A 24,062-nucleotide genomic window follows, 5' to 3' on the forward strand; every position below is an offset into this window, starting at 1 on the left:
GAAATGAAAATAATGGCTGTCGTTTTTACAGCACAGTGGGACAGGGAGATGAGGTTGGAGTGATGGAGGATATTATTTTGGCAACACTGATTAGAAGAGAGGTTAAATATAGACAGTTTGTAAAAAAGAGACTAAAATGTTCTATTTAGAAATTACAAGATCACTAATAGACTGTTTGCCTCTAGCTCACAATGGAAGTTGATGGTAAGGTAGAGTCAATTATGAAGAGGACAGCTTTGGTAGCCAATACCTCCAACATGCCTGTGGCTGCCAGGGAAGCCTCTATTTATACTGGTGAGTATGTGAATTAGAATAAAAGCAGTTAACATTCATTCTTAAGTTTGGAGTTAACACCAAACATTTTCTTTTCCAAAGAACTTTTCTTTCATTCTAAAGTACCTCTGTTTATATAACCATATCCCTAGTTTAAAAAAAAAAATTACTTATATCTTGAGAATATATCAATAAAAGACATTTATAAAGCTGTCCCAATCTTTTTAATGATTATAAAATGATATATCTTCTATTACTGTGTTTTTTTCCATACACTTTTGACCATCAATCTATCTCTGAATAAACCTGTATCCCTATAACATGAATCCTCAGCTTTGAATTATTATATTTTGACTCCTGGATATGAAAGATAAGAATATCATTGTGTTTATATAGTACCTTCAATCTATGCTCCTACATCCATCCCAGCTTTTGGTATTTTTATTTCTACATTTTCAGGATTTATAATTTTTACCTTCTGTTTTGTGACCATAAATCCAATATCTGTATTAGACTTAGACCTATAGTAAAATGGAGTGAGTGCTCACTGGCAGTCTTTTGGCTATAGTTTCTCCATTTGTTTTGTGGTTGGCTAAAATTTTTGGAAGCTTCTTCAAGAAATGCTATGGAAACTATATTTCCTGAATTCTTTCTTTATAAGTTTGTTTTTTTCTCTTGCTTTTATATTTTACAATAGTTTGAGTATAAAATTTTTTTGATCATATTTCATTCCTTGACAATTCTTATTCTAGCATCTATGAATATGTTTCTTTTTCTTTTTAATTTGGATGGGGATTTCTTTTTTTTGAAATTTCTTTTTTTTATTTTATTTTTTATTTAATTTTTTTATTTCTTAATTGATTAAGGTATTACATATGTGTCCTTATTCCCCCATTACCCCCCATCTCCCATTCATGCCCCCACCCCCCTGTTGTCTGTGTCCATTGATTAGGCTTATATGCATGCATATAAGTCCTTTGGTTGATCTCTCCCCTTTACCCCCACCCTCCCCTACCTTCCCTGAGGTTTGACGTTCTGATCGATGTTTCTCTGTTTCTGGATCTATTTTTGTTCATCAGTTTATGTTGTTCATTATATTCCACAAATGAGTGCTATTTATCTTTCTCTGCCTGGCTTATTTCACTTAGCATAATGCTCTCCATCTCCATCCATGTTGTTGCAAATGGTAAGAACTCCTTTTTTACCACAGCGTAGTATTCCATTGTGTGGATGTGCCACAGTTTTTTAATCCACTCATCTGCTGATGGGCACTTAGGCTGTTTCCAAATCTTAGCTATGGTGAATTGTGCTGCTATGAACATAGGGGTGCATATATCCTTTCTGATTCGTGTTTCTAGTTTCTTGGGATATATTCCTAGAAGTGGGATCACTGGGTCAAATGGGAGTTCCATTTTTAGTTTTTTGAGGAAACTCCATACTGTTCTCCACAGTGGCTGCACCAGTCTGCATTCCCACCAGCAGTGCACGAGGGTTCCTTTTTCTCCGCATCCTGGCCAGCACTTGTCATTTGTTGATTTGTTGATAATAGCCATTCTGACAGGTGTGAGATGGTACCTCATAGTTGTTTTGATTTGCATCTCTCTGATGATTAGTGACTTTGAGCAGGTTTTCATATGTCTGTTGGCCTTCCTTCTGTCTTCTTTCGAAAAGTGTCTATTTAGATCAGTTGCCCATTTTGAATATGTTTCTTCTTTTGAAAAAATTTCAAGGATTGTTTCTGAAACTTTTTCTCTTCCATTATGGTTATCTTCTTCAAAGTAGACATACTGAATCTCCTTTATTTCCATATGCATCATTTCCTATAATCCTTTTTATTTAGCCTTTTGTCTATAAGTTCTATGGTGTTTATTTTTTATGTTGCTTCTAATGAAACCTTCATTTTCTTCCAGCTCTTTGTTGAGTTCTGCTGGTTCATGAAACATCTTTTCTGATCTTACTGTATATTCCTTGAGATTTTACTTTGCAGTAGGATGAACTAAGGTTTTCTTTTATTAATTAATTATAAACAGAGTTATCTGTTCCTTTGCCATCATTGTATTTTATTCTTCTATTTTCTTCTATTTTTATTGTATTTGTTCTTACACTGATGTTTATTTTTTTTTAATATATTTTATTGATTTTTTACAGAGGAAGGGAGAGGGATAGAGAGTCAGAAACATCAATGAGAGAGAAACATCGATCAGCTGCCTCCTGCACACCCCCTACTGAGGATGTGCCTGCAACGAAGGTACATGCCCCTGACCGGAATCGAACCTGAGACCCTTGAGTCCGCGGGCTGACGCTCTATCCACTCAGCCAAACCAGTCAGGGCTACTGATGTTTATTAATACTATTATTCATCTTTGCAGGAGATGGGAGGGTGTGGCTTTTGTTATGGTCTGGAGTAGCAGGAATTCTTCATGGTAATCTGTGAACTTTGTTATAGCATGGAATGGTATAAGTAAGTCATTTTTCTCTTTTCCTCTCTTGCCAATAAAGTTTGCAGCAGCAAAGTCACAAGATTTCTTTCTCTTCAACCCTGCTTCATACCCATCTTTTACTTACTGAAAAGTAGGAGTGCCTAGCTGTGTTTTATTTTTGTACCCATCTTTCTTCTCCTTGATGCCATAATTGGGTCCAAGGAACTCCTGCCACTACCCTTGAATCCCTTTTGCAGTGTCCCAAACAGTTCTTGGTTTTGTCTCTCAAGAGGTGTCTCCTAGTTTGTAGAAGCTTTATCTGAGATGTGCAGCCTCAGGTAAATTCTTTTTGTCTTCCCACACTCTTATTGTTGTTGTGTTTTTTTTTTAATCTCATTTAGATGGCTTTCCACATTATTTTGTTGTGGAGCTAAATATGTTCCCTAATTTTTGATGATGGAGTCGTGTTATTATATTTCTTATTCTCCTTGTTTAGTGATTATTTTTATGAGGAAAAGGTGAAAATGACATTCATCTATTATTTTAAGACAGTAAGTCTATAAATGGCTACGTAGTATATACCTTGGTATGGATATATCAGAATCTATTTAACCAGCATCCTTTGGTGGACTCTTGAGTTATTGGGTTTTTTTGTTTGTTTCTTTTCGCTATCACAAAGTTCACATCACTAAAATTTTTTTTTTCTTCAGAATTTTTATAAGACTTTATTTGAACCAAATTAATGACAATGCTGGGAAGTAAGATTTTAAATGCTCTCACTAAAACATTCTTGTGCATATTTTTTATACTGTTTCTTTGCATGTTTTGTGTGTACATTTTTGGTACATTTTTGTAAGGTAAGTTCTTAGGAGCAAAATTGGTAAAAATACAACTGTTAGTGTAGATTTTAGATTATGGTAACCTTTCAAAAGGAGTAACAACAAACAAGAGTTGTATTTCTCCACATCCTCACCAATGCTAGTTTTTTCAATGTTTTCTTATAATCCTATATAATAAAAGCCTAATATGCAAATTGACCGAACAGCAGAATGACCGGTGGAATGACTGGTCGCTATGACATGCACTGACCACCAGGGGGCAGATGCTCAACGCAGGAGCTACCCCCAGCCTGCAGGCCCCAGGCCAGCCAAGGCGGGTGCCAGCGGGGGCCCCCCCAATCGCCCTGCGGGTCGCCCCGCAGATTGGCCCTGATCCCTGGCCAGGCCTAGGGACCCTAGCCCTGCATGAATTTCATGCACCAGTCCTCTAGTAGTTAATAAACATAAAGAAAAGTTGAAAGAATGTCTGTTTTTCTTAACTGAGCTATATATCATCTTTCCTGTGTATATTAATCATTTGAAAACTACCATAATTGGGTCCAAGGAACTCAGTTTTGGATAGTAGTTGTTTTTCCTACTGATTTGTAAAAGTTTTTTGAAATTAGTCTTTTATCTGTTGTGAGTTGCACATGTTTTCCCAGTTCATCTTTTAGTTTTGTCTGAGGTTTTTGTTTTTTCCCCCCTTGTAGGCACCAGTCTTTAGGTTAGTGAAACTTCTTTGAGGTTTATTCGTGTATATGTCTCTTCTACCAAGTCTTTCCAATATATACACATAATTATTAGTGAATGTCATCAGGGAAACTTAAAAACATAGCCGTGCTTGTATAAGAGCAGATCTGGTCCTATCATCAGATTGAAATATGTGATAATTATGTGTTTTTTAAGCCTTAATAATGATAAGTAATATTTCTTAAAGACTTCGTTCATGGAACCATTTTTTAGAAGCCTCATAAATCAGTACTTTTTATTCTGAAATAGTACTATGATAAATAGTTAAGTGCTGAATTTTCCAGCAACTATTTTGTTTTACCTACTATAAGCCTCTGTTTCTTTACTAGTAAAATAAAGGAACTGGAGCCATGGATTTTGAGACTCTTACAATGTAGCAACCACTGTAAATTTCTAATAGCTTAGAGTTGCATAGTTCTTTGTACTTCTTAGAGGGCATTTATATGTGTCATTTAATCTGATGCATATAGGTAGATAGGGCAAGAGCCTTATTATTTTAATATATTAGGAAACCATACTGGGAAATGAAGTTACTTAGCTAAGGTCAATGGCAGAACAGAAACTAGAATCCAGCACTTCTTCTTATAGGTTAGCTGCTTCAAATGGGTTTACTATATGTATGATTTTACAGGCAGGACTTGATCTGCATAGCAGAATGATCTGGATAATTAAGATATTACTCAGGTTAATAACATATGCTACTTTTGAAAAATAATAAGCTAATTGGTTGAGGGTTTTGGGTGTATATATATGTGACACTATAGGCAAAAACTATATTGGAAATTAATTTCAAACTTAATTATATTAATAGGGAAAAGAATAGAGAAAAAGCCTTTTTCTACCTGTTAGAATGTATATCATATTAAGGTAGACCAGGCTGTGGCAACAAATATACCTTAATACAATTACTCAATATAATAGATGTTTATTTAAGGTAGTTAGGGGACTCTTTACTCTTTCATTCTGGGCTGGGACCCAGCCTGAAAAGAACTCTTTCATTTCAGCCCAGGCCCTCCAGAGCTCCTGGAAGCTCCCTCCCTCTGAGTAAGCCAGAAGGAAGATGTGGCTTGCCTGGCAGTGAAACACATTAATTTGATTAGCTAGAAGTCAGTTTACACGGCCATATCTAAATGCAAAGGAGGTTATAGGAAATATAATTCGTCTGTGTGTCCAAAAGAAGAAGAATCTATTTTGGTGAAACAGTAGATTGTCTCATGTACTTCTTGCTTTAAAGTGTTCTCAAGGGTGAAAAAGCCAGGATTATACATTATAGCATTATAACTTACAGTATTCTTCCCAATTTAGGAATTACATTGTCAGAATATTTCCGTGACATGGGCTATAACGTCAGTATGATGGCTGACTCCACCTCTAGATGGGCTGAGGCCCTTAGAGAAATCTCGGGCCGCTTAGCTGAAATGCCTGCAGGTAAGTCTGTGTATCACTTACTATGTAAGCAAAACTGATAGGTTTTGGGGGACTGCCCTAGTACCTCTTTTTAAATTTTTTTTTTCTTCATTTTTCAGATAGTGGATATCCTGCATATCTTGGTGCCCGTCTGGCCTCTTTCTATGAGCGAGCAGGCAGGGTGAAATGTCTTGGAAATCCTGAAAGAGAAGGGAGTGTCAGCATTGTAGGAGCGTAAGCACCTAAACTATTTACTTTTCAAAGGAGAAAAGGGGTCATTTATTTTGAAGAGAAAATATTTAGCCACTCTGGGAGCAGTGATTCTTACCCAGGTTGCACATCAAAGGCACCCAACGAGCTCTCTAGGTCATTTCTTTATGTTCTGGTTCCACAAATGTTACTTGGCTGATTATTACATTTAAGTCACAATATCCTAGGAACAACTTAGAAAATTATAGACATGTTAAGGTAAGATTATATGTATAAAAGGATAAGTGACCGACTGTCCGTCCGACCGACCAACTGGCCAGTACATATGACATGCACTGGCAATTTAAAAATAAATGTTGATTCGCACTTGCACAATACATGTAAAGCTCTAACTGGCACCAATCGCACACGTGTGTTTCGATCTGTCATTGTCAATCATGAATTTGGTTGTTTTTGTTGACATTCAGTGTGAACCACAGCGCAATTTAGTCATCGACCATCAAACCAACCGCTGACCAGTACATATGATGTGCACTGGCAATTGAAAAATAAACGTTGACTTGTGCGTGCACACTACATATAAAGCTCTCACTGGCACCAATCACACGTGTGTTTTAGTTTTATGATACTACTAGAGGCCTGGTGCATGAAATTCGTGAGGGGCTGGGGGGGGGGGGTGTCCCTCAGCCCAGCCTGCACTGTCTCCAATCAGGGATCCCTCTCACAATCCAGGACTGCTGGCTCCCAACCACTCACCTGCCTGCCTGCATGATTGCCCCTAACCACTCCCCTGCCAGCCTGATCGACACCTAACTGCTCCCCTGCCGGCCTGATTTCCCCTAACTACCCTCCCTTGCCAGCCTGGTCGCCCCTAACTGCCCTCTCCTGCAGTCCTGGTCCCCCTCAACTGCCCTTCCCCACAGGCCTGGTCCCCCCCCAACTGCCCTCCCTTGCAGGCCTGGTCACCCCCAACTGCCCTCCATTGCAGGCCGGGTCACCCCCAACTGTCCTCCCCGGAGGCCTGGTCACCCCCAACTGCCCTCTGTCAGCCCGGTCACCCCTGACTGCCCTCCCCTGCTGGCCTGATCGCCCCCAACTGGCCTCCCCTCCTGGCCATCTTGTGGCGGACATCTTGTGTCCACATGGGGACAGCCATCTTTGACCACATGGCGGCCATCTTGTGTGTTGGAGTGATGGTCAATTTGCATATTACCCTTTTATTAGATAGGCTATTATATATACTATTTTGACATGTAAGTTTTTTTAGTAACGTAATCACCACACGAGTCTTTCTTCTAATTAATTTCCTTTCAGTGTGCACAAATCTGTACACTGGGCCACTAGTATTATGATAAAAACAAAGTGCAGATTCATGATCACTATTTAAAGCACACTTTGTTCTCAGAGCTTGTCTTTCCTGCTTCATCTGTGTGATTAGAATAATGAAACTGCTTGTAATATCTGTCTCATTTCTCATACTAGAAGGTATTTAATTATTCTTATTTGTTCTGGTTTCTATTTAAGATTTTTATGTAGAATTTTCTTTCCAAAGGTCATTACTAAAGTTACTTATATTAAAAAGCCATTTACATTAAAATTGACTTGCATATACAAGTTATTTTTCATAAGCATTCCTAATGACTATATTTTTTCTTTTAAATTTAGAGTTTCTCCACCTGGTGGTGATTTTTCTGACCCAGTTACATCTGCTACTCTTGGTATTGTTCAGGTATATCTTTTCTAGTGTAGTCAACTTCCGAGCTGGGCACCACCGTCCCATGCCCATGGGCTGTTCTAATGTTATCCAAATCATCATGAAGTATTTAGTTTAGTCACTAAAGAATAGGTGATGGTAAAGTCTGTTTTAGTGTTTTATGAACATTCTTATCACTTAAAGCCTTTAATGCTGTCTGTTCCTTCTTAGCTCTTTACCTAGGGTTTATAATAATATCTATAAGTGGGAAATATATCTGAGGTAGCGAAGTTTTATTAGTGTTAGAGTAATACTAACCTTTAAGTTAGGGTAATTTTAAAGTATTTTAAAGCAACTTTAAAGTATTTTTTAGTTGATTTTAGAGAGAGGAAGGGAGAGAGAAACATTGATGTGAGAGATAAGGATTAATCGGTTACCCTGATTGGGAATCAAACCCGACACCTTTTGGTGTACATGAGGACGCTCCAACCAACTGAGCCACACTGACCAGGGCGAGTTAGAGTAACTTTAGATGTGGAAACAAATGAGCCCCAAAATGTGTAATGGTAAAAACTCTGTGGTAGTTTTTTTCTACTACTGGTAGTAATTCAGGGCTCCTTCCATCCTGTGGCTCTACTATCTCCTAGCCCAGTGGTCGGCAAACCGCGGCTCACGAGCCACATGCGGCTCTTTGGCACCTTGAGTGTGGCTCTTCCACAAAATACCACAGCCTGGGCGAGTCTATTTTGAAGAAGTGGCGTTAGAAGAAGTTTAAGTTTAAAAAATTTGGCTCTCAAAAGAAATTTCAATTGTTGTACTGTTGATATTTGGCTCTGTTGACTAATGAGTTTGCCGACCACTGTCCTAGCCTGATAATTGTCTGCATCTGGCTGGCACAAAGGGAACCAAAGAAGGCACACCTATTTTCTGAACCTTTGTCTCAGACCTGGTACTCCACTCATTCTGTTAGCCAAACCAAACAAAAGCAAAGCTGGAAAAATGTAGTTTCTGCCTAGGCAGATGCTTCCCAGTGACAAGGCTTAAATGTTAGTGGGTAGCTAGCCAACTTAGCCATTAAAAGAAGCCTAAATGAAAGATGTGTACAAATAGGGCTATGGTGGGAAAAAAAGTTGATGTACTCATAAGTATATGTATTATTCATGTGGGAAAAATAAATATTTGCTATGTTTTTGTCAGCATTATATTAAAGGAAATGGCAGAGGCTAAATTTACAACTTTCAAGGACCTTAACTTTTGCTAAAAATTTGAGTTTTAAATTGTAGGGAAAAGGGGAGCAAGTTAGGGATGTATAAAATATACATGAATGTTTGGCCTCAGAAAAATAACTGTTAGGTCTTACTGGACGGGCCCTTCATGATAGGGAACTAAATTTAACCAGAACATTTAGAGGTTTTTTTAATCAAAGGGAGTGTGTATTCTAACCTAATGGGCATTTTCTGGTTCATTTGTTTATATTGCACCATAATAATCTTCAAAACAATAAATTATTCTTTTTTCTACTTGATTTGACACACTATTAAGGAAATTCAGATAAATTTTGTTTTATATGTACTATCCATCCTGAAATTGAAAGGAGTATGTTTTTTAATTGCAAGTTTTATTCTATTTCAATTATACTTGTTATGTACTAAAAATATACATTATTTGCCGAAACCGGTTTGGCTCAGTGGATGGAGCGTCGGCCTGCGGACTGAAGGGTCCCGGGTTCGATTCCGGTCAAGGGCATGTACCTTCGTTGCGGGCAAATCCCCAGTGGGAGGTGTGCAGGAGGCAGCTGATCGATGTTTCTCTCTCATCGATGTTTCTAGCTTTCTATCCCTCTCCTTTCCTCTCTGTAAAATATCAATAAAATATATTTTTAAAAAAAATAAAAATATACATTATTTGTCCCCCAAAATATATGTAATTACATATTAAGACAAAATATACCTCAATACATGTGTGTGTGTTTTTTTAATTTTTATTTTTTAAGAGAAATCATTCTTAAAATGATTGAAAATTTGTTTGTTTTGTTTTTAAATCAGGTGTTCTGGGGCTTAGATAAGAAACTAGCTCAACGTAAGCATTTCCCCTCTGTCAACTGGCTAATCAGCTACAGCAAGTATATGCGTGCCTTGGATGAGTACTATGACAAGCACTTCACAGAGTTTGTTCCTCTGAGGACCAAAGCTAAGGAGATTCTGCAGGAAGAAGAAGATCTAGCAGAAATTGTACAGCTTGTGGGAAAGGTGAGTTATAAAATCCCACTGGAGTGTTGTAAGGACAGCTAGAACATTGGATATGCAGATTCTGCTTAGCAAAATGAGTACTTATGAAATACTTTTAAACTAATAGCATTTATAGATTATTTCTTTATTTTGGCAGATATTTGAGAGACCTACTTGTGTTGTGAAAGGTAAAATAGTGATTATTGCTTTGATTTTCTATTGATGAGTAGCAAATCACTCTCACATTTACTGACTTAAAAGTGTTTTATTACTCATGGTTTTGGGTTTGATGGCTTCAGTTGGGTTTTCTTGCTTGGGATCCACATACAGTTGCGGTCATATGATGGCTCAGGCTGGAGTTATTTGAAAGTTTCTTCTTTCACATGTCTTGTGCTGTGGCTGATGGCTGGAATAGTTAAAGGTTGGCTGGGCATTTCTGTCTGTATGTAGAATGTTCACGGCTCTCAAAGTGAGTATAAAAAAAGAAAGGAAGTAGAAGCCACCAGCCTCTTAAGCCAGGGTCCCAAAACTAATATAATATGATTTCTGTCTTATTAATTTGGTCAAAGCAGCTTATAGAGTTTGCCCACATGCAAGGGGAGGGGCTTTCACTTCAGAGAGGTCAGAGAAGTAACTAAATTGTTAGAGCCTTTATATTCTTTTCAGTCATTTATAGCACTTAACATGGTCCTGGTTTTATTGTAGGTGAGAAAAAACGCTTGATTCACTTTTTTATTTTTTATTCTTCACCCGAGGAGATGTTTATTGATTATATAGAGAGAGGAGGAGGAGAGAGAGGGAAAGAAGAAACATCGGTTGGTTGCGCCCCAACCTGAACCCTCAACCTAGGTATGTGCCCTGACCTTTTGGTATATGGGATGATGCTCCAAGCGTCAGAGTTACCCAACCAGGGCTTGATTTACTTTTATTTCTTGAAATAGACTGTACCTGTCACCAACCAAATTAGAGGGGGTAGAAATAGGATCTATTAAAATACATTTTTTCAGGAGCACTATGACTAAGAAAGATTGGATTTGACCCACCATGACCTTCCCAGTTAGAAATCTTGCCTGGCCAGTGTGGCTTGGTGGTTGAGCATCAACCTATGAACCAGGAGGTCACAGTGTGATTCTGGTCAGGGCACATGCCCAGATTGCAGGCGCCATCCCTGTAGGGGCGTGTAGGCAGCAGCCAATCAATGATTCTCTCTAATCATTGATGTTTCTCTCTCTCTCTCTCTCTGAAATCTATAAAAATACATTTTTTTTAAAAAAAAAGTTCAGGTGAGGTGTTAATTGGGGTAAAAAAGAAGATATGTAATACTTTAAACAATGAAAGTTGTTGGATATAAAAAAAAAAAGTTACTTACATATCACTGGTTGAATTTTATCCAATATCAAGATTGTTCCTTATTGCTTCCAATGTAAATTTTTAATTGTTTATGCATTTTTAAGCTCATTTAAAATGTTTCAGTATCTTTCAACTTTCATTGTCCTTGTATACATTTTTAAAAATAAATTCAGGCTTCTCTCTCTAAAAAAAAGAAAGCTCAAGGCTCTGATGTGTGGTTATATAAAAAAAAGAAAGAAAGAAATCTATTATCGGATCACCCTGTGAGGTTACTTTCAATCACTGAACATGTACATACCCCCTTTTTTATCCACAAGTATTTGTTACAAAAATACAAATACTATATGATTCCATTTATATAAGGTATCTATAGTAGTGAAATTTGTAGTAAAAAGAAAGTAGAATGGTGTTTACCAGAGACTGAGGAGGTGGCGGGGGCGTAGGAGGAAAAAGAGAGTTGTTATGTAAACTCTAATGGCTTGCAGGGGTCCTCAAACTTTTTAAACAGGGTGCCAGTTCACTGTCCCTCAGACCATTGGAGGGCCGGACTATAGTTTAAAAAAACAACTATGAACAAATTCCTATGCGCACTGCGGGCCTGGGACGAGTCGGCTGCTAAGCAGGACAGGCAGCGGCACCCGGTGGGCTAGATAAATGTCCTCGGCGGGCCGCATGTTGCCCGCGGGCCGTAGTTTGAGGACGTCTGCTTTAGAGTTTCAGATTTGCAAAATGAAGTTATGAAAATCTGCCCTAGCTAGTTTGGCTCAGTGGACTGAAGGGTCCCAGGTTCAATTCCAGTCAAGGGCACAGGCCCAGGTTGCGAGCTCGATCTCCAGAAAGGGGCATGCAGGAGGCAGCCGATCAATGATTCTCTCTCATCATTGATGTTTCTATCTCTCACCCTCCCTTCCTCTCTGAAATAAATAAAAATATATTTAAAAAAATGTTTTGAAAATCTGTTTCACAATAGTGTAAATATATTGTACACTACTGAACAACACTTAAAAATGGTGAAGATTATAAATTTTGCATTATGTTTTTTACCACAATGAAAAAGAACATCAATAAAAAATAGTTATGAAGTGAATTTATAAATGGTAGGTGATTGTGTGTGCTCAGATAGTTTTTGCTTGCTCATTGATTACAACCATGGTCCCACATTATGAAGTAAATTTCTAAAATTATATATTTTTTCTCTTCTAGGCTTCTCTAGCAGAAACAGATAAAATCACTCTGGAGGTAGCCAAACTTATCAAAGATGATTTCCTACAACAAAATGGATATACTCCTTATGACAGGTAACCTATCCTGCTATTTCTTCTTTTTTTATATATAATTTTTTAATTACAGTTGATGTACAATATTATATTAGCTTCAAGTGTACAACTAGTGATTAGATGTTTATATGGCTTACAAAGTGATCACCTTGATAATTCTAGTACCCATCTGACACCGTACATAGTTATTACAATACTATTGACTATATTTCTTAGGCCGTACATTACGTCCCCATGACTATTCTGTAACTACCAATTTGTACTTCTTAATTCCTTCACCTTTTTCCCCCAACCCACAACCCTTAAATCCCCCCCCTCCTCCGCCACATCAGATAACCTTCAAAATGTTTTCTGTATTTATGAGTCTGTTTCTGGTCGGCTTGTTTATTTATTATTTTAGATTCCCCATCTAAGTGAAATTATACGACATTTGTCTTTCTCTGACTTATTTCACTCAGCACAATACCCTCTGTGTTAAACCATGTTGTTGCAGATGGCAAGATTTCATTCTTTTTATAACTGACTCATATTCCATTGTTTGTATACACCACTAATTTATCCATTCATCTCTCGATGGACGCTTAGGTTGCTTCATATCATGGCTATTGTAAATAATGCTACAGTGAATATATGAATGTATATATCTTTTTGATTTAGTGTTTTGGATGTCTTCTAATAAATATGTAGAAGTGGAATTTCTGGGTCCTTTGTAGTCTCTTGTTATAGCCTTTGTTTTTAAGTATTTTGATTCATATAACTATTGCTTCCCCAGATTTTTTTTTTATGAAATACATTTTTCCATCCATTTTCTTTCAGTGTGTGTGTGTGTGTCTTTCAATCTGAAATAAATATCTTATAGACAGCATATGTAGGGGTCTTGTTTTGTTATCCACTCAGCCTCCATATGCCTTTTGATTGGAACATTTGATTAATTTGCATTTAAAGTATTTGCTGATAGATATATATTTATTGCCATAATACTGATTTGGTGGTAATGAACTCCTTTAGCTTTTTCTTGTCTGGAAAACTTTTTATTTCTCCTTTAGTTCTTTTTTTAAAAAAATATATTTTTATTGATATCAGAAAGGAAGGGAGAGAGAGATAGAAACATCAGTGATGAGAGAGAACCATTGATCGGCTGCCTCCTGTACGCCCCCTACTGGGGATTGAGCCCACAACCCAGGCATGTGCCCTTGACCAGAACTGAACCTGGGAACCTTCAGTCTGCAGGCCAGTGCTCTATCCAATGAGCCAAACCGGTTAGGGTTCTCCTTCATTTCTTAATGATAACTTGCTGAGTAGTGTAATGTTACTTGTAGGTCTTTGCTTTTTATGACTTTGAATATTTTAGGCCAATCCCTTCTAGTCTGCAAAGTTTCTGTTGAGAAATCAGCTGACAGTCTTATGGAAGCTTTCTAGTGGAGAAACTAACTGCTTTTTTCCTGCTGCTTTTAAGATTTTCTCTGTCTTTAACATTTGGCATTTTAATTATGATGTATCTTGGTGTGGGACTCTGTGCTTCCTGGACTTGTATGTCTATTTATTCACCAAGTGAGGAAAATTTTTTGTCATTATTTTTTCAAATACCTTTTCAATTCCTTTCTCTCTTCCTTCTGGTACCCCCATGATGCATGCAAATGTTAATATGCTTGAAGTTGCCTCTCAGTTTCCTTAAACTATCCTAATTTTTCTGGATTATTTTTTCTTTTTACGTTCTAATTTGGTGTTTTCTGCTTCCTTATCTTCCAAATCTCTGATTTGATCTTCTGCATCAGGCGTCCTCAAACTACAGCCCGCGGGCAACATGCAGCCCGCCGAAGACATTTATCTGGCCCGCCGGTTGCTGCTGCCTGTCCTGCTTAGCCGCTGACTCGTCCCAGGCCCGCAGTGCGCATAGGAATTTGTTCATAGTTTTTTTTTAAACTATAGTCCGGTCCTCCAACAGTCTGAGGGACAGTGAACTGGCCCCCTGTTTAAAAAGTTTGAGGACCCCTGTTCTGCATCACGTATCCTTAATGTATTCTTCATTTCAGTTAGTGTAGCCTTCATTTCTGACTGGCTCTTTTTTATTTTTCCTATCTCCATTTTTATGTTTTCTATCTCTTTGTTGAAGTTCTCACGAAGTTGATTGAGCATCTGTATAACCAGTGTTGCTTTTTTTTAACTTAAATTCTTTATTGTTTAATGTATTACATACGTCTCCTTTTTCCCCCATTGACCTCTCCCTGGCCACCCCCACCCCCCAGCACATGTCCTCACCCCCCACCCTACCCTCATCTGTGTCCATTGGTTATGCTCAGATGCATGCATACAAGTCCTTTATAACCAGTGTTTTGAACTCTGTATCTGGTAGATTGCTTGTCTCCATTTTGTTTAGTTCTTTTACTAGAGTTTTGTTCTGTTCTTTTATTTGGGATATACTTCTTTGTCTCACATTGGCTCTCTCCCTGTATTTGTTTTTCTGTATTAGGTAGAGCTGCTACATCTCCTGGTCCTGGTAGAGTGACCCTATGTAGCAGGTGTCTTGTAGGGCCCAGTGGCATAGCCTCTCTAGTAACCCGAGCTGTGCCCTTCCGGTGCCCTGGCCCACCATGTGCATCCTTCTGTTGCAGTTGAGCCTTGATTGCTGTTGAGACATCACTGGGAGAGATTTACGCCCAGGCCTATTGGCTGCAAGGAATGGCTATGATTATAGTGGAGGAGCTGCTATGCAGGGGCCTACCCCATGTTGCAGGAATTGCTTCAGCAGGGATCTGGCCCTCAATGACTTTGCCCCTTGAGTGTGTAGCTCGTGGAGGTGGTTTGGTGGTGCTCGGTGTGGTCTGAAGCTGTCCACTGGGTGTGTTGGCTCTAGGGCCTTCCAGGAGGTGCAGGCTAAGGTTAGCTGTTGCCTGTGCCCTGCCTGGGGCCACCTGGCAGGAGCTACAAAGTGATTTGCAGATGGCTGCTATTTGTGCTAAGCTTGAAGGTGCTTGGGATAGGATAAACTAGGAACTGCTGCTTGTGTCGGGCCTAGGCCCACTTAGCTAAAGGTACAAGCATGCTGAAACTAGAGACTGCTTGTTTGGGATTTCTGAACCTTTGAGCCGTTTTGCTGTTTGCTTTATGAGCCCAGCCAGGCCATTTGTATGTAAAAGTCACCGGAAATGGCAAGTTGGGTGAGGCAGCATCTCAGGGAATTATCAAGTTGGGCAAACAGTGTTAACCAGGTTGATGAAGACTCAGATATGGCTCCCACCTGCCCACTCTGTGTGGAGAAAGGGCTTAGCAAAGGCACAGTGGCCTCTGCCAGCACTTATGTCTGGGAGAAAGCTGCCCCTCCAGCTCTCACTGTGAATACAAAGAATTCAGTGCCTCCCTGTATGTCCTAGGCACCCTTCATGATGCAGCCCCAGTGCTGGAGCTCAGTGTGGGTGAGTCTGAGTAAGGAACTGCCTGGGACTCCAGAATCCTCTGTCTCACTCAGCCACAATCCTTGCTGGCTTTTATAGCCAGAAGTTATGGGGACTATTCTTCCCAGCATTGGATCCCTGGGCTGGGGGGGGGCCTGGTGTGGGGATGGGACCCCTTGCTCCTCTGGGAGGACCTAAGCAACAGAAATAACTCTGATTTTCATCCAACACATGGGTGTGGGACCATATTGTTTGGAGTCTCCATCACTCCCACCAGTCCACATGGCTTCTTTATATCCTTCTAAAGCAGGGGTCCTCAAACTTTTTAAACAGGGGGCCAGTTCACTGTCCCTCAGACCATTGGAGGGCCGGACTATAGTTTAAAAAAAAAACTATGAACAAATTCCTATGTGCACTGCAGGCCCGGAACGAGACGGCTGCTAAGCAGGACAGGCAGTGGCACCCAGCGGGCCGGATAAATGTCCTCGGCAGGCCGCATGTTGCCCGCGGGCCGTAGTTTGAGGACCCCTGTTAAAGAATATAGGACTTTTGTTCAGCTAGATTTCAAGTAGTTGGATGTGTGTGCCACATTTACCTACACTGCCAAATTGTTTGGAAGCACCACTATTCCTTTTTTATTTGAGGATTTTCTATCGAGGTGTTTTTGGTTTTATTAGATTTTTAAAAAAATTTTATTGATTGATTTGAGAGAGAGAGATATCAATTTGTTCAACTTATTTATGTATTCATTGGTTGATTCTTGATCAGAGGTCAGATTTGCAACCTTAGCATATCGGGACAATACTCTAACCAACTGAACCAGGGCTCTATTGAGTTTTGAAGAAGAAGCTGCCTACATTAAAATCCACTTTTATTTTCATGGCAGACATCTAACAATCTAATAATCCCCTTGTCTTGATTTTGCTCATTTGTCCAATTATGACAAACTAGGGGCCCAGTGCACGAATCTGTGCACCTTGAACTGTGGGCTGCGAGGCTGCAGTGGGCCCAGGGTGGGGGAGTGTCTCAGCCCATCCTCTGTGCTCCCGCCGCAGCCCCTGGTCCCCTGTCTGCTGGCAGCTCCGCTCCCACTGCCACTGCTCCCACATGCTGACAGTGCCAGCCCTGCTCACACCCACTGACGGCTTGGAGCTATTGGGGCCGGTGCCAGCAGCGGGTGTGAGTGAGGTTGGTGCCATCAGAGAGTGCAAGAGGCGGCTGCCGGCCCCAATCACCCCTCAGGAGCAGGGGGAGGTGGAGAAGCCCTGAGGGGCGATCGGGGCTGGCAGCCGCCACTCACACCATTGATGGCACCAAGTCATTGGGGCTGGTGCCAGGCGCTGGTAGCAGGTGCAAGCGCCGGGCAGGACCCCAGTTTGTGAGAGCAAAGAATTTTCAGTAACCACCAGAGGCTCGCCCTGATGACAGCGACTGGCACCCCGCCTTAGTCTGGCGCCCCTGCTCACCTGCTCCACTGTCCCACTGCAGCCGACGCCTGCCATGTTCTGCATGCGCCCCTTGGTGGTCAGTGCACAGTTGTTCAGTCTATTTGCATATTAGGGTTTTATATAGAGAGATAAACAAAACCATTTTTAATTAGATTAAATTGTGGCTTAATGTGCAGAGCCTGGGGATCATTGCCTCTTTCAGAAACGTTTCCCACTATATCTTTCCACTGCCCATGCCTCCTTTACTCTTTTCCTAAATAATTTCTGCTTTCCTGCCTTATTTCACAAGCATCTATTCTTTTTTTTCCTACCAAAGTTCCAAATAGGTGCCCTGCCAGCCCCTGCTCAGTGCTTGTTTTATTTTATTTTTTTAGTTTTTTTTTAACTTTTGTGTCTGCTATAACATGGCTCATTTAAAGTTCTTATTTCCTTTAAACTTTGATAATTTGGCCCTTTCACCACAGGCTGGCTTTTCCCTCCTCAAATCATATTTGGCCTTATGTAAGACTAAAGAGGGAACTGAACAAATAGGATTTCCAAAATGTAGGGCAAGCAGAAAATTTGACAATATAATCAGTAAGGCTCAAAAATCTATCACAGAAACTTAAGAAGCTCTAGCAACTACCTACACAAACATAACTCATTAGGGGGACAATTCTTTGGAAGGAGAGTGATAGAGAGTATTCATGAAATTATGTATGCAAATGTGTTTAAATGCGTCAGAAAGTTGATAGGAGTGTGTGTGAATACAGTTGAATATTTGCTTGCATGTCTTCATTATTAAAAGATATGGTTAAATGAACTCCTTAATGTGGAAGAGGGCTTACTATTAACTTTAGGAAATTGCTGTTCCCTGTTTCTTATTCATTATACCTTAACCTGCTATCACAAGGGAATCTACTCAGTTATTTTACCATTTAGGGTATTCCTTTAACAGCATTGTACAAAAACAAATCCTCAAGGAGGTTAGATTATAGTAGTACTATTATTGTTCTTAAAAAATAAACATCACTTTTTACATTAAAAAAATATATTTCTCCATTTACTATCCATTCCCTATTCTGCGACATCTTTGTCCAAAAACTGGTCTTTTCCACTATTTTTTTTCATTCATTATATATCATCCAATTATTATAAGTAATCTGCATATTTAAGTAAAGAAGCTAATGCTCTCATATTTTATAAAGTTTTACATAAAGAATGAACCTGCTTTGGATTTTGTTTTGTTAATTATTTTGGCTGTTTTCACCCTAGGTTCTGCCCCTTCTACAAGACAGTCGGGATGCTGTCCAACATGATCGCATTTTATGATATGGCCCGTAGAGCTGTTGAAACCACTGCCCAGAGTGACAGTAAAATCACATGGTCCATTATCCGTGAGCATATGGGAGAGATCCTCTATAAACTTTCCTCCATGAAATTTAAGGTATATTTAGTTTCTGCTGTAACTTTTTTTTAGTAGGAAATGTTTCTTTTTATTTTTTTAAACTATTTGAGTCCTGAACCTGGTGTATAAAACTTACATTTATCATTTTCACGCATGCTCAGGTTATGGAAAACCAGGACAGACCTCAAACTTATGTTCAAATAGGAATTCTAGTACTAAAAATTAAAGTATGTCATGTCTAAAATAAATGCTGATACATCTTCCTTTTGTTTTAACTTCCAGGCAATTTAGTGCTAAAGTCATTGTTGAGCAGCATTTACCTTACCTCATCTGCCTATTCACATCCAATCCTATGCGCATCCAAAATGACTTCTGTTTACTTCTTTTAAGTATCCTATTACATAATATTTTTAACTTTTTTTAAAAAAATAATTTTTATTGATTTTTACAGAGAGGAAGGGAGAGGGATAGAGATTTAGAAACATCGATGAGAGAGAAACATCGATCAGCTGCCTCCCGCACACCACCCACTGGGGGATGTGCCCTCAACCAAGGTACATGCCCTTGACTGGAATCGAACCTGGGACCCTTCAGTCTACAGGCCGACGCTCTATCCACTGAGCCAAACCGTTCAGGGCTATTTTTAACTTTTAAGTGGACTATAATTTTTTTGGAAGTACACAGATATAAATAGATAATTAAATGAAATTATCAGTAGAAACTCAAATGTATAAGATTGTTTTTAAATATTTTATCAATTGGGTTATATTTATTTCTGAGTTACAATATCCAAGTATATTTACTAATCACCTATTGAGAAATTGAGAATGACTCTCTGAATGTGATATATATAAATATATATATATATATGAAGATATATAGTGTTGTTTACACTAAAGGTTGAAAGTAAACCTGTACAATAGACACTCACTGTACCAAGAATTTTAAAATATTCATACCCTTGAGTCCTGTCATTCTACTTCAAAGCATAGCCAAAGGAAATAATCAGATTTTCATATGGATTTATGTCCAAGGTTGTTTATTAAACTTCTTAAATGTCATCTAAGAATGGATAAGTCAACATGGCATGTGCATTATGATAAGAATATTATCAAGTCATTACATGTTTCTTTTGAAAGATATCCAAAGACATGGGGAAATGCTTATGGTATAATGAAGAGGGAAATCAGGTTACAAAGAAATTCTATATATAATTTGATTCAAATTTTATTTTCAAAAATTATAAATTTATAGGAACAAGATAAAAATATGTATGTAATAATAGCAATGATTTCTGGTAGTGTGATTAAAGGTAATATCTTTTTTTTTTATTTACATGCACATTGTATCAAATTAACATCACAGTTGCCTTTTTTAAAATATTTTTTATTGATTTTCAGAGAGAGAGGAGGGAAAAGGAGAGAAACATTGATCGGTTGCCTCTTGTACACACCCCTATCAGGACCAAACCCGCAATCTGGGCATGTGCTCTGATTGGGAATTGAACCGGTGACCTTTCGGTTTATGAGATGATGCTCAACCAACTAAGCCACACTGGCCAGGGCAACATCACAGTTGCTTTTTAATGTCATTAAATTTCTTCTGTAGCATTATTTTTGTTGCTGGAGAGTAATATTTCCTATTTTTAGGCACTTAGGAAATTTCCAGTTGTTGGTATAGCAACTTTGTTCATGCAGTTAGCTTTGTGAATTTTCCTAGTATAGATTCCCAGAAGTGGAATGATTGAAGTGGAATGATTGTATCAGAGAGCTTAAACATTTTAAAGTCTTTTTATACATGTTAATTAAGTTGCTTTCCATAAGGATTTTAACTGTGGTGCATTTTAAGATTATTTTAGAAATCTTACTTTCCTGTCTCAATGTAATTCTATCAGATGTTGAATAGTAAATTTCTAGTTTGATTAAATTAATTCCAACTGTCATATATGCAGTGAAATGCATTTAATATATGATGCATAATTTTCCAACATTTTGCATGTTGTTGAGGATAAATTCATTGGTCATTGAGTACAGTTAGTAGGCAAAATACAATATTGAAATTTTGTCCTATTTCTGTTTGGTTGGTGTATTACACCATTTATACATTCCTACCCTTAAAAGAAAAAAAGGGAAATAAGGATAATTTTCACTTCTGCCTGTTGTTTACCAGAGTACCTCAATTAACCTAGTACTCAAAACATATTAAGTATAAGCAACTTACTACATGTTCTGAAAGTTATTTCCCAGATGTAAATTGAATTCTGTCATGTTTTTTTTCAGGATCCAGTGAAAGATGGTGAGGCAAAGATCAAGGCTGACTATGCACAGCTTCTTGAAGACATGCAGAATGCATTCCGTAGCCTTGAAGATTAGAACTGTGATTTCTTCCCTCCTTTTCCTCAGCAAGCTCTCATATGTGTATATTTTCCTAAATTCCCCATCTCAAACCTTTTGCTGCTTTATTGTGCGGCTTTGAGACTAGTGCAGCTTTATGCCTGTTATCATTTGTTTCCCTCTTTATTTTGTAGGTCTTATACAAAACATTCCTTTGTTCCAGTGTTCTTTCTCTGAAGTGGTAAATGTAGAAAATATTATATACAATAGCTACACTACTGTAAATTTGTATGTAGGCTGATGTCCCTCCTTGTCCTAGGTTTGCCCTTTCCACATCGCCACTAAATTTAAACAAGACTACTGCATGTACTGTCTCTGCAGTGTATTGGGGATGAAAGATCAGATTTCTTTACATTGTGATAGGTACTTTGTGAAATGATTTGATATCTATCTACATGGCAAGGTTATTTGCAGCTTAGCATTTTGCTAAGTAACTGCTTTGCAGGACATTATTAGCTTTTTAAATAACAAATGATTAATGTTTCAATTTTTCATTGCTTCCTCAGCATAAATCAGGAATATTTATGGGGAACTGTTAGGAACTATGTTGTTTTTAAAACGGGCATTTTGGGGGCTCAGCATAATATATGGATCAGTACCCTCTAGAAGAGTGAAAAAGGAACCAGATGGTCAAATTTAGATTAACATCGTTTTGTTAAAGCTTATTTTGTTTCACTAGGAAAAATTCAGTATCAAGGACTATTCTGCATTACTGGGAAAGTCTTTTTAAAATTACATTTAGAACGATCACCAAGAACATGATCCCCATTACACCCTTTTTCTTTTCCTCAAACATCTTAGAAGCCTGAGCTTCTAAGAATCATGTGACAGTGTCATGGACACTAAAATGTGACAGAGAAGATATTTAGTAGTAGTTAAATGCTGTTTGCACATTGAAGGACCAGCTGGGCTATCGTCATCCTTGGGACCAGAGTGGCATTATGTTTTTTCAAGATAATGGCATGTGTCACATGTTTGCATGTTTGTTTGCTTATTGAATTTTTGAACAACCAGTTTATTAATTATAGAAATTAATACTTTCTTTCATGTGGGGCTTGATTCATTTGCTCACAAGAGTTCTCAGAATATCTGTAGCCCTAGCAGCATAACAGTTTCCATTTGGTTTAATAGGGGTGAAATTGATTCTCGTATCTGCTGATAGCAGAATCTGAGTCAAGTGAAAAAAGATCATTTCTGTCTGTCTTTTAAGTATTTGTTCTAAAATAAGGTTTCTGTGTTTGTACAATAAGGCACACCACAGAACAGCTGAGAGCAACAGTTTCCCATTAACTCCTTCTGACCAACAGTGCTGGCCCATTCCTTCCTCTTTAGGAGAGGAAAGGGCATGTGAACGTATCTAACAATCTCAAATACCCCAGTGTAATAGCATAAATAAAGTATTTATTTTATGCCTTAATATGTTATTATTTAAATTTTTAGGTAATATAGTTCTTTTGGTCTGGTAAGGAAAGATGCAGGCAGTAGAGAATTCAGCTGTAGTTTGTTTAAATCCTTGCAAATTGCCTGTTTTTACAGTTCAGGACAGGTGTTCTTCCATATAACTTTTTATAACCTTTCAGAATACTGGAAGATAAAAATTTTTCAGTGGTTTGTTGAGGTGTGGACCTAATGGTGCTGCTTAATCATTTGGCTTCCAATGTGGCCTCCTACCCAGAAGCCCTAAGACCAGTGGAAATTAAAATAATTTCAAAAACTTTCTTTTCTACCTTAAACTTACCAGCAAACTAGGATTGTGATGGGAATGAATGATATGATGAAGAAAGTTTGACCAAGTTTTTCGTTTTGTGGGTTTTTTTTGTTTTTGTTTTTTTTTTTTGTAGTTCTGAATTTGCAGTGTACATTCTTACTACTTTTTAAGAATGTTGATGAGTGGGTGTGAAAATGCTAGAGAAACTATGCTCAGATATTCATTTTAAGTGTCCCTTCACCTATATGTTGTAGAATTCAGATTGGTCACTGATCATATTTCTTTAGTAAGAATGTGTTAAAATTGCAACAGTCTTTTAAAAATGATGCAGTTCTGTATTTATTGTGCTGTGCCTGGTCCTAAGTGGAGCCAGTTAAACCAGTTTCTTATGTATTTTTCCAGTGTTAAATCTCACACATTGTACCCTTTGGAAATTTCCTTCCATCCTAAAGAATGAATAGAAGAGACTCTCTCTCTCTCTCTCTCTATATATATATATATTGCCTCCTCGTTCTTGAGATTTCACCCTCTTTATGTGAAAAGTTGTGCATAATTGTTAAAATCTATGAAAGAATAAAAGTGGATTTAAATTAACATTTTTCTCTGTGTGTGTGTGTGTGTGTGTGTGTGGCAAGAACTGCTAGAAAACATGCCACCTTGTTGTATGTTGATGATGTTTTCACTATGATTTTTAAATTTTTTATTTCTCCCTTTCTTTATAGATTGTTACTTAAGGTAATAAAATTGAATTGGGGCTCTCACTATAGACGGCAAAAAGTCCTATAATCATATACACTATGATTTGGAAATGTAGTACACAAAATCCCATACCATTCTGAATATTCTTTTAAATTGAAGAAGTAAATGGTTTATAAAATACACTTATAAATTAAAGGAGATAGTGGTACTTATTTCTGTTTTTGGTAAATGAACTAAAGCTTGTAATTCAAATTTTGCAAGCCAAATTATTTAAGATTCAGTCTAGCAACATGTTACTTGGTACATATTTTATTTCCTTACATGTATTTTTTAAAAATATGTTTTTGTTAATTTCTGAGAGAGGAAAGGAGAGGGAAAGAGAGACAGAAATATCAATGATGAGAGAGAATCATTGATTGGCTATCTCCTGCACGCCCCTTACTGGGGATCGAGCCCACAACCCGGGCATGTGCCCTGACTGGGAATCGAACTTTGACTTCTAGGTTTCTGCGTCAACAGCTCAACCTCTGAGCCACACTGGCTGGACTCCTTACATATATTTTTAACAATTCTCAAGGAAGTAAAAAAGCAGTGTGAAGTGAACAATTC

General features: G+C 38.2%; 1 protein-coding gene across 4 annotated transcripts in view; it reads left to right on the forward strand.

Moving 5' to 3' along the window:
• Positions 1-23,348, forward strand: part of ATP6V1A (ATPase H+ transporting V1 subunit A) — a 62,558-nt gene extending 39,210 nt beyond the window's left edge. For all 4 annotated transcript variants that reach the window (XM_080655415.1, XM_080655414.1, XM_080655416.1 and 1 more), the window contains exons 8-15: positions 186-294; positions 5,567-5,689; positions 5,788-5,902; positions 7,544-7,607; positions 9,617-9,820; positions 12,353-12,447; positions 18,521-18,692; positions 20,933-23,348. In XM_080655415.1, the coding sequence (XP_080511541.1) occupies positions 186-294; positions 5,567-5,689; positions 5,788-5,902; positions 7,544-7,607; positions 9,617-9,820; positions 12,353-12,447; positions 18,521-18,692; positions 20,933-21,025 (975 nt within the window). In that variant the 3' untranslated portion in view covers positions 21,026-23,348. The remainder of the gene's footprint in view (positions 1-185; positions 295-5,566; positions 5,690-5,787; positions 5,903-7,543; positions 7,608-9,616; positions 9,821-12,352; positions 12,448-18,520; positions 18,693-20,932) is intronic.
• Positions 23,349-24,062: the final 714 nt, after the last annotated feature.

This window comes from Plecotus auritus, assembly GCF_963455305.1.
Source record: "Plecotus auritus genome assembly, chromosome: 2".
Taxonomy (NCBI): domain Eukaryota; kingdom Metazoa; phylum Chordata; class Mammalia; order Chiroptera; family Vespertilionidae; genus Plecotus; species Plecotus auritus.